Source organism: Dreissena polymorpha, chromosome 5 (genome assembly GCF_020536995.1).
Source record: "Dreissena polymorpha isolate Duluth1 chromosome 5, UMN_Dpol_1.0, whole genome shotgun sequence".
Classification (NCBI taxonomy): Eukaryota; Metazoa; Mollusca; class Bivalvia; order Myida; family Dreissenidae; genus Dreissena; species Dreissena polymorpha.
This window is the reverse complement of record NC_068359.1, coordinates 113,097,212-113,108,970: the sequence shown is the minus strand read 5'-3', so window position 1 is coordinate 113,108,970 and position 11,759 is coordinate 113,097,212. Positions and strand designations below refer to the sequence as shown.

The 11,759-nt window shown below is 36.1% G+C and overlaps 1 protein-coding gene across 1 annotated transcript; it reads right to left on the bottom strand.

Moving 5' to 3' along the window:
• Positions 1–216: 216 nt before the first annotated feature.
• Positions 217–3,237, bottom strand: LOC127880927 (fibrinogen-like protein 1). The gene is made up of 4 exons (XM_052428442.1): positions 2,985–3,237; positions 2,600–2,682; positions 1,645–1,813; positions 217–739 (listed from the first exon to the last, which is right to left on the bottom strand). Exons 1-4 carry the CDS (start codon positions 3,142–3,144, stop codon positions 348–350), a joined length of 804 nt encoding a protein of 267 aa, XP_052284402.1. The 5' UTR covers positions 3,145–3,237; the 3' UTR covers positions 217–347.
• Positions 3,238–11,759: the final 8,522 nt, after the last annotated feature.

Genomic DNA, 11,759 nt, shown 5'->3' with positions numbered 1-11,759 from the left:
AAGGATTTGTTTCCTGTCATATAAAGATTAAATGAGAAATCAAGATATCTACTCTCTCGGAGCGGTTCTAGCAAAGATCGAGTACAGTTTAACCTCACCACACTGACAATGCTTGCTAGTTGGATTAAGGACGTAGGGACGTGTCATTACTTTAATGTCGCCCGATGAATAAGGTATCTTCCGTTCACGTGCATTCCTAAATAATACTGAATACAATTATGGTTCCAAGGATATTTATTTTGTCAACTTATGAAACAGAAAAAGAAAATATCATCTTCAACAGTTTAGAGGGATAGAAGTTCAATTACAGCCGATATGGCGCAGATGGGTCGCAGATGGATCGTCTCCTAGTAACGGGATAGCGCCATGCGGAAGAACCGAAGGGAGTACCCGAAACCGCGCCAGTCCTTGTAGAACATACCATCATAGAACCCACCGGGTGGAGTGTAGGGACCGCATAGGGGGTAGTATTTCCCAGTGGGTAGCGTGTACGTGCAGTAATTGTACCACCAACCGGCGCGCATCTGAACTGCGCAGTTGTTTACATCCTGTCTATCGATAGTCGAGAAAGGCATGCCGTTGTTGTGGGACAAGTCGTCAGGGAGCACGTGACCGGAAGCGAAGCTGTTGACGTAAAGAGTGTAGCGCGAGGCAGGCGATCCAAGCGAGAAGTGGTTCCAGGCGAGTGTTCGAATCACGTTGTTGCAGTCCTGCATGGTAACTGTGAGCACGTTGTTACCTGTAGTCAACATAATATTTCAAAGCCTTTAATAAGCGTATGCCTACACAACGCATGTCATAACATTAAATTACCCATTAACATGTCATACCGTTTCCGACTTATCTTTGGCGTTACAGCCTACTTTTTATGGCATCTTACCTAAAATCACGTATAACACACACGTTTGTTAGACGCTTAAGTTTGTATACAGAGTATTCTCTAAAACGTCGTGCCTTCGACTTAATTTGATGGCTCTGCTTTCTATTTTACAACAAGCTTTTATAAAATTATTTTTAATGTAACGGTGTCTGATTGAGCATTCACGTGTTGGTTTCACTCTACTACGAGTAACATGCACCGATGCATGTTAGAAATTTGCATCAAAGAGTTACACTTTATATCTTCGTTTTAAATAATATTGGCATCTGGTAGGTTCTTGTATTTTGGGGTTCTACTCTACACCTTTTTGTCTAACACGATTCCGTCAGCGTCTGTTATAACCGTAAATGCAATAGTTGCACTTAATTCTTACGAGGGCTGTAAGAACAGGGTGTTAAAGATGTATAATAAACAACAACGTGTTACAAGAACAGGCAAATGCGAAAGCTAAATTTGTTGGCGTTATACTTTACACGTCTGTAAGACCTTATACAAAGAGTTCCTATAACAACAATGTTCAACACCTCTCGGCGTTTACTTGAGCCTTATTTTGTTTCAATAGGACAGTTATGCTCAAGACGTGTTTCTACTCTCGAGGCCAGGTACTTGAGACATGTACATAGCAACGTGGAACATTGACCTGGATCTTTTAGGGCCTAGTAATTAAGGATTCTTCTCATAACATATGTGTATTACGTACTAGACAGTATATTCACATATAAATTATTAATTATTGGCACTTTAAAACTTCGTGTAACACGTACCGGCGTCTGTTAGAGCCTTGATGTTCCGTAGACCGAGCCAACCGTCACCTCCTCCAATGTTACCGAAGCCCCACTCATAGTTGTAGTAGTTCTGTACAAAACTCACCCTGCCGTACTTTTGAATCGAAATGACGTAGCTGGTTGCTCCTAATTCGAATGCGCAGAACACCTGTTAAAGTAATAGACGTCACGTTATACATTGATCAAAACATTGATGATTTAAGGGAATTCAAGATGGTGACGCCCATGCCGGGTTAGTTTTTTCCCGCCATTTCATACCCTTTATTACTTTTATGAATAGTTTAAATGCCGGTCACTTTGCAGCCATACTAGCAAGAAAGTGATAAGCGTTTATTTCGTATTAATATTCGCTCTTTATCTCGACTTTTCGCGCGACGAAATTTCTGAGCGGGATTACAAAAGTACAGCTCCCCTGAAGAGAATTCGAAGCGAGGAAAGTCAAGATAAATAGCGAATATAACTACAAAATAAAAGCTTATCACTTTCTTACTAATATGTCTGACAAAAATGAGCGTCATTTGAAAATTAAACAAAGGTAACACAGGGTACCAAACGGCTAAAAAATACCTATTTCGGCACGTACGTCGCCATCTTGATCTTAATGTGATTTGTATGAAATGCCAGTGGTTTTTCGTTTGAGGTGGATGAAATACAATATTCTGATTAGAGTGAAATTTGGATATACAAATATTTCTTTTAATCTGTTCATACAAATCGGTATGTATAACACGCAATGAGGGGTGAACTTTAATGTGTCGATCTACTGACTATTTCTTTAAAAACAATTAAATCCTCTCGCCAGCTGTCCAAAAATTGCTAATTAAAAGAAAACGCGTGAATATTCACAAGTGTTAAGACTTTGAAGGCACAGATACGTAAAAGATCACCAAGTAACATGCCATAGTGCTCGGGATACGAGTTCGACTTAACTGACCACGATGGGTTCCGACTGGTTCAGGTAAATCCGGTACGCCCCAGCCTTCTTGTAGGAACCGGAAGCCAGGATTTCATCGCAGTCTGGAAATAAACATTGACAAAATCTGTCCACAAGAGGGGACAGAAAAATGCATATTTGAACGTTAGATATAAAACATGTAAAGATAAGTCGATGTAGTTTTGGATTTTGTGCTTATCAAACACATATACATGAACACATCGACGATACAACTCGCTTGTAAAAAAGGTAAACAATCATGTCAAATAACTAAAGGCTTGAAAGAATTAGGTTTTCTAAACCATTATAATCACCATACTATATACAAATTCGAGAACCTTAACACTTTTACTCAAAGCCCACTATAAGATGACGGCAGACATACCTTGATATTTGGTGTGGTCCGCCTCGTTGAGGATGTTGTCACCACTTAACGGTTCCACCTTAGCCGTTGGCTGTTCGTACTCCACACTTCCGAACGGCCTCTGGTCGCTTGCTTGAGCACCGATCACCGCGAGCGCGCACAGTGTCAAATACAGGAACATTGTGCAATGTCACTACCAGTCCACAAGCAATGAGACAGAGACAAGACGAGTTGTTCGATTTATGTATAAAAGTCGGATGTACGAACCAGGATAGTGTGGATTGTTTTGCTGATAAATAATAATGCAAACAGGACTTTATTTCTTAATCTCAAGTGTATCATATCGAAAGTCACTTGGCAACAATTGATGCGATTCATTATGTGCTTAAACATATGGACTGCATATTTTACGTTTCGATTTCATTAAAGCAATTCTTTCCGTTTCTACTACTAAGAACAGATATGTATCTATGCAAATGGAGGATACATTTAGACACGATATTTCTTGAAATACGTGTATGTGTTGGGTTTTACTCTTTCTTTTTTGCTGACAATCATCATTCCCATGTTGACTCACTCATTCATTCCATGAATACAAATTCTGAGGAATAATATTCATTTTATACTAAGGAGACCCCTCGGACCCCAGATCGTTCATTTTCCACCAAAAAGACTTTTTTGCGCTCAGATTCTTCATACCTTACCAAGGAGACAAGTCGTTAGCCTTGGTGTTATTCATCTCCAACTGAGGAGACAATCGACCAAGAATGACCATTCCTCAATAAGAAGATTTTTATTACCCCAAACTATTCTTTTTCCTACCATGATATATTACTTAGCCCATACTTTTTTATTTCCTATTCCGGAAATTTCTCGGACTCACTCCCCACTCAGTATATAATCCGATCCCAAATTATTTATTCCATACCAAGGAGACTTTTCTGACCCAAGATTATTCATTCCCCCACTTAGGAGACTCCTCATGATTTAGTTCCCTTATATTTTTTACGGAAGGTATATTATGTTTTTCCCACTGAGGGAGACTTTTCAGAACCCAGATTATTCTTTATCCATTGGAGGAAATGTCTCAGATGCGTGATTATTCATTCCTCACTAATGAGACGGCTCTTACCCGAGATTATTCATTCCACATAAAGAATACATTTCGGACTAAAACATTACATTTTAGTCTAAGCTCTAACGAGACTTCATTTACCAGAGATCAACCGTTTTGGAGATTTCTCTGACCCAACATTATTCATTCCCCATTATGGAGACTTCTCGGACCCCGGATTATTAATTCCAAACTAAGAAGATTTCTCAGACTCTTAATTATTCATTCGCCACCAAGGTGACTTCTGGGATACCAGATTATTTATTCCTATATAATGCAAACCTTACTATATATAGTAACAAATTTGAACAGTGTGTCATGCCATTAGCACCATTGCGGGGTTATTATAAATATTCGGCCCTCACGCGAGGGCCGATTATTTATATTCGGCCCTCAGAACGTGTGCGTGACGTCTTAGTCAACGATGATCAATAACATTAAGCCAAAACTCAACGAAAGAATCGAACATAGTTATTATGACACGTAGCAATTTGGATAATGCAAATATTGATTGAAACTGAAACTCATATTTACATTAAATTGATGCCTTTATGTGTGCTTTAACAAGATTCGTCAAACACCAAATTTTATAGCATGTTCATCCGTTGTATCGGCCCTCTTATTACTCATAACGGGTTTTGTGGGTTTAAAATAAATAAATAGTGCTTTGATTTTGTATTTCTTTTGTAGATTATCATGTAAGCTGTCAATTCAAAGTGGAAAACCTAACACAAATATTAACGGTAAAATGTTATATTAACCGGATTTACCTCCCTCTGCTGCTCCATGTCTTTCGAGCGCTGTCTCATTGTATCGTCACTCGTGATTGGTTGCTATTTTATATTGGAAAGGGCAAGAGTTCATGCTACAATTCAGTTCGCAAAGTGAAGTTCAACTTCTGAACGTAACAGGGGCCACGAAAAAGTAAAAAGAAGTAATTCGGTTTAATTTATCAAGAGGTTTTTTAAGTATGTATAATCAATGTGTAACAGAAAACGTTTTAAAATATAAAATACGCAAATCAATACACAATACTAACAGATAACAAATGAACAATTAAAAGAAGAATTAACTATTTAAGTCAATGTTTTCCAACGGTCAAGGTTAATTTCATTAATCGACTTGACATTTCGACAAAAGAATTGTCTATTCCGCCTCACGACCCGAACTGAGGTGCAGAATGCAAGATGCACCCAGCAATCGCACTTGTCGCACTGTGCCCAATTTACAATCTTCAGACAAGGTTGATTGCGTAGTGTAGGCGGTGTGATCTGGTTGCAAATACAGTACGGAATATTATCGTCCAATTCTTCCTTCGAGTCAGTCAGATCATGTTGGTTCAAGTTTCACAACAGTTAAAAAAAGTACATCAAAGCGAAATATCATAGAAATCCATCTGTATTTAAATTTTTAGAACTTATGAAATCGTGTAAAAGAGAAGATCTTATCAAACTTTCCTTATACATCAAAGAAGCCATGTTTCTCCGAAAAACTATTTTTAATATTGTCGAAGGATCTTAATAGTCTTTTTTGTTCATCCTCAATGCTTATTTCTTTATAAATGTATACTGTTATAGAATATATTTGTTCATCCTCATTGCTTATTTCTTTATAAATGTATACTGTTATAGAAAATTAAGTTGTTGTAATATATTAGAGTACATCCCCTTTGCTTACTACTTTATAAATGTGTATTGTTACTGAATTTTATTTATTTGAATATATAAGATTAAACATGTATTGCTAACATTGTCATTACCATGTTGACACAAGACCTTTTGTATATTATGTACACATATTATGAAGACGATGTACTATGTGCAAGTCTTAATAAATTATCTGTTATGTTCTGTTCTGTTCATGAAATTTATTTCGAATGTGATTTTTTCCACTACTTGATGGCCTCTGAATTTCACGAGGTTCAATTTGAGGTGTAATGGCTTTCATTATTTTTTTTTCAATTTATTGTCCCGCTGTTTATTATATTGTTTAAGTTTCGAATAAAACACGTCATTGGTTATTTCCTTTCCACCAGATGACGGCTTCTTCAGCGTCCGATCCTTTTGTTGATCTTTTTTCATGCGACACGAACATTTACACTTCGGGCATGCTTTGTTGATAGAACAAAGGTCCTCCGATGTTCTAATGTGTTGTTCCATGAACAGCTTCATTGCTTCCTATTCGCCTTTTAAAGCCTTCTCTTTTCCAATTGGGTCCTTTTCGCGAAAGCTTTCACAAGGGAATAATTTTTCAATTTGTACGACATCACTTGCATAGAGGAAATGCCCGACTTTCGAAAAGCCGACTGAATGTTTGCGGGTGTCATTGACTTTAGGTAGGCTCTGCTTGCTAGTGTGCATAGTTGATACCTAGTAATTTGCTGCCCCATGTTTTTGGTCAAAAACGATGCACATGCCGCATTATAGTACGTTTTAAAGGGTCCAAAAACGCCTACGTCTCACGGCTGCAGAAGATGGGAGGTATGAGCAGGTAGCACAAATAGAACTACGTTATGGCTCTTGGCCCATTCAATGGTGTCTATCGAAACATGTGAAGCATGTCCGTCGTATATCAGCAATACATGTTGATTGGGATTGGCGTTCATGCTGCCGACATGTTGGAGAAAGTGGTTTTGGAGATATTCTTTAAATATTGTTCCATTTATCCATCCGGATTCGGACATTGTGCCGTATGCTCCCGCTGATGCGCCGCTCATTAATGCAGGGTCGAATCGCTTCCCCTTGAGTGTTAAGAACTGCGGGAGTGCATTTCCAATGGCATTTGCGCATACAATTATGGTTGTTGTGGTGGAACGTGGTGAAGTTATGGTCTGTGCTTTGACACCAATGGGAGCAATTATATTTGGAGGTATGTGTTCAGGGGTGATACCGGTTTCGTCCATATTAAAAGTAAAAGACGCACGTTCCTCGATGACAACTTTAATGCGGTTCATATAACACTAAAATAACACATATTTGTAATTCCATTATCTGTTATTCCATTCGTTTATATATATTGATTTTAAATCACACTTTTTAAACGTTTGTATCGGATGCTAAACACTGTCACAAAAAAACGATTTACGAAATCGAATGTCGAAGCGGTTACACTAATTTTATTTCTATCGAAGCACCCAATTATACACGACAAAAACACAATCAGAAATACGTTTTGGAATCGTTCGATGATAAAAAAATATTTAACTGTTAAATAAAACCCTCGAAGTCCGAATTGTTGTCCTTAAATCCAAAGCCAATCGTGATACATCGGCTATCTCGGATTCCTCCGTAAGATAGGCCTCGTGGCTAACGGTCGCCATATTGCCTTGTATTACTACTTTACTACCCAAAAGGTTGTCAGTCTATTGTTATGAGGCTGTATACATGCGCGTTGAACTAGCGCCAAACTTTTTACCGAAACTTTGATATTAAGAGCACTATTAACGTTCATTTGTGTTGCATTTTGACCTATTATCCAAGTGATTTACTTTTCCATTATTATTTAATCACCCTATCATCCAATTTTTAAGATGAAATTACGGTGTTTACCAAACCAACCAAACCGAAAGTGAAACTGGATGCATTACGTTTCGCGATGTAAACATTAAATATTTGTTCAGTTTGAGGAAGCGAATCGATAATAGACGTTGGAATATGTATGCAATACAGACTATCATTGCCGATTGTAGTACTGGCTAAAAAATACCTTTTATGACAGGTCATGTATAGAACGTTTATCAAATGAAATAGTGACCATAAATCACTACAAATGTCTGGGTTGTTCATTAACCCATTTATGCCCAGTGGACTCACCCATCCTTCTTAATTGGATCAATTTATTTCCAAAAGTAGGGGTGTCTGGTATATTTATTTCTATATTTAGAATATTTCTTACAGAAATTTCTTTAAGCAAACAGCGCAGACCCAGATGAGACGCCGCATTATGCGGCGTCTCATCTGGGTCTACGCTGTTTGCAATGTCCTTTTTTTCAGGACGCTAGGCATAGAATTACATGTTTTATTTTTATCATTTAGGGAATATATAATTGTATCATTATCATCATTAAATCTTCTGAAAATGATCTAAATTATCATGATTACTTTAAAGTAGAATTTTTAAATTTTACTCATTATTTTTAATGAATTTCCACATTTGCTTGATTCAAAATAAAATGTATTTATAAGGGTTTCAGTTGTTAGTTTTAACCCTTTTTTAGTTCGATTAAATTTAAAGTACTAACTACGTACATGTGTGTGAAATGCTCTTGAGTTCGTTTCCTGGGCCTAGAACCAGTACTTGGGTGTCTCTTGGAGATTTCTTAAGAATGCTCCCACACTGGGGATCAAACCAGTGACCTCCAGATCATTAGGTGGCCACCACATCCATTACACATCAGCAACCTTTAATTAGTAAATTACTTTAGTATTGCAGCATTATATAATGTAATGTTGCTACATATTTTTGGAAAATGATTAATGTGCAGTACTAAATAAATCTAAATGCATACAATTTTAATTGTGTATATTGTGTGATTATTAGTTACAAATTCCCTTTTTACAGGTAAACTGGATTATGAAAGACTGATAAACATAAAATTGACAACTCATCTCCCCAACGATACTTTGTGTGGCTCATTCTCAGAACAAACCCATAGTCAGTGAGAAAACTACAGTGTAAAAAGACCACTTGATTGTGACAATTATGGCTGACCAAGCAAATGTTATCATTTAAAATAAAGAGAACTTCCAGTTCAATATACATTTTATACCAATTATGACATTGGCCAACACAGAAAATAATTATAAGGTTGATTTTCCCAAAATTGACTGTGTAACAATTGGATACTGTTTTAAGCTTCACTGTACTTTGTCTGAAAATAAAAGTCCTTTATGATGTAATAGAAACATACATATTTAATTTTAGTTTTATAAGGATATATATATACATACATATATTATAATATCTTTTATCGATGGTCAATCAATTTAAGTTTAACTAATATATACATACACATTTTATACATGTGTATGCTTTGATTTTTTTCTATTGAAGCCAAATTAATATCCCATTAGATAGATAGATAATATCACAGCAGTATTTCTATTTTGTATGCAAGTACTGCAGAAATCATGGATTATTATTTTACTGAGTCAGCCTTAATCTTTATATTATAATTGTTAAAACAGATTAAGATGTGCATTATACAATTGAGGATGCATCAAGATTAAAAAATGGTACATGTATTAATTAATAAAGAATCAATAACAATCAGAAACTGTGCTTTTTTTTCAGTATTGTGTGAAAGGATTTGAAGTAATGATGTGTTTTTGAAATATGATTTATGTGAATTTGAATAAATATATAAAATTTAGTGATTTTCTCAGACAAAAACTGTTAATTACATACTAAAGTATTCAAAATGTATTATTGTAATATTTATTCGAATTTTTTAGTACAAAAAGCACTTTTCCCTGGCATTTGTATTTATAGTAATTGCATATTTTATAATTTTGACAGCATTTATAAACTTTCATTTTTTGAGTATTTAAACAAGAGGGCCATGATGGCCCTGTATCACTCCACTGCTGAAAAAAAGGCTGAAACAAATTTCTCTGCATGTGCAAATACTTAAATATAGGCCCTATTTAAGCACATGTACACTTTTGTGACCTTCTGGGCTGGGTCAAATTTAACCCCAGGGGCATAATTTGAGAAAACTTTGTAGAGGACTACTATATCTCACTACATACAAAATGTGGTAGCCCTAGGTCCTAGAGTTAAGGACAAGAATATTTTTAAAGTTTTCACAAAATAAGAAAGATATAAGCGTAAATTAATGTTCAATTTTGTGACATGCGGGTCAGGATCAAATTTGACCCAAAGGGCATAATTTGAACAAACTTGGTAGAGGACTATAAGATGTTACTGCATACCAAATTTGGTAGCAATAGTCCAAATGGTTTTCGACAAAAAGATTTTTAAAGATTTCACAAAATAGGCGCTTTAAAAGCGTTTATTCAATTTTGTGACCCCCCGGTGCAGGGTCAAAAATGACCCCAGAGGCATTATTTGAACAAATTTGGTAGAGGTTTATTAGATGTCACTACATACCAAATTTGGTAGCCCTAGGCCCAATGGTTATGGACAACAAGATTTTTAAAGTTTTCACAAAATAGGCCCCATATAAGCGTATGTTCAGTTTTGTGACCCCGGACAGGGTCAAATTTGACCCAAGGGGCATAATTTGAACAAACTTGGTAGAGAACTATAACATGTCACTACATACCAAATTTGGTAGCCCTATGCCTTATGGTTAAGGACAAGAAGAGTTTTAAAATTTTCACAAAATAGGCACTATATAAGCATATAATTGATTTTGTGGCCCCCAGGGCAGGGTCAAATTTGACCCCTGGGGCATAATTTGAACAAACTAAGTAGAGGACTATACAATGTCACTACATACCAAATTGTGTAGCCCTAGGCCTAATGGTTATGGACAAGATTTTTTTTTAAGTTATCACAAAATAGGCATTATATAAGCATATGTTTCATTTTTTGACCCCCGGGGCAGGGTCAAATTTGACCCTAGGGTTTAAATTTGAACAAATTTGGTAGAGGACTATTAGATGTCACTATATACCAAATTTGATAGCCCTAGGCCGGATTGTTATTGACAAGAATTTTTTAAAGTTTTCACAAAATAGGCCTTATATAAGCATATGTTCAATTTTGTGACCCTCGGGGCAGGGTCAAACTTGACCCCAGGGGCATAATTTGAACAAATTTGGTAGAGGACTATAATATGCCACTACATACCAAATTTGGTAGCCCTAGGCCCAATGGTTATGGACGAGAAGATTTGTAAAGTTTTCACAAAATATACCCTATATAAGCATATGTTCCATTTTGTGACCCCCGGGGCAGGGTCAAATTTGACCCCAGGGGTATAATTTGAACAAATTTGGTAGAGGACTATTAGATGTCTCTACATACCAAATTTGATAGCCCTAGGCCCAATGGTTATGGACGGGCGATTTTGAAAGTTTTCACAAAATAGGCCTTATTTAAGCAAATTTTCAATTTTGTGACCCCCAAGGCAGAGTCAAATTTGACCCCAGGGGCATAATTTGAACAAATTTGAAAGAGGTACACCCCAGGAACATTCCTAAGAAATTTCATCAGAATTGGACCGGTAGTTTAGGAGAAGATGTTTAAAGGAAAAGTTTATGCATGGATGCACGATGGACACAGGACCTTTGGCCAGTGGAGCTAAAAATCAAATTAAACATTTAGTTTTGATTTAAAATCAGTTTTTATATGCAAGTGTCTATTTCACTTATAAATTAAAACAGCATATTATTCATTATTGAAAAGATTATTCCAAGCTTGATGTCATATTTCAACTTTGCATAGTGTAGTTAATTGAACATTGTATTGAACTGTATGGGCAGCTATATTTTTTAATTTATGTATGTTATATTATACAAAATGCATTATTTCTACCACAAGTAGACCATATAAAGCCTACTGCTACTAAATAGGCACTGGTATGAATTTGACACTGTTTTTGATGCTCATACAAAACTTTAATTATTACTACACTTTAGTATATTAAATATTTTCAAGTTTTTGTTCAACATTTTTTGCAAAAGAAAAGAGTGTCTTAATGCATTTGAAAATAT

What these genes read in the sequence shown, in the direction of transcription:
- LOC127880927 (XM_052428442.1), bottom strand. Translation starts at nt 3,144, where the DNA reads ATGTTCCTGTATTTGACACTGTGCGCGCTCGCGGTGATCGGTGCTCAA. An exon ending in GGACCACACCAAATATCAAG is followed by an intron (nt 2,683 to 2,984) that starts GTATGTCTGCCG and finishes GTTTATTTCCAG; the next exon opens with ACTGCGATGAAATCCTGGCT. An exon ending in ACCAGTCGGAACCCATCGTG is followed by an intron (nt 1,814 to 2,599) that starts GTCAGTTAAGTC and finishes TTACTTTAACAG; the next exon opens with GTGTTCTGCGCATTCGAATT.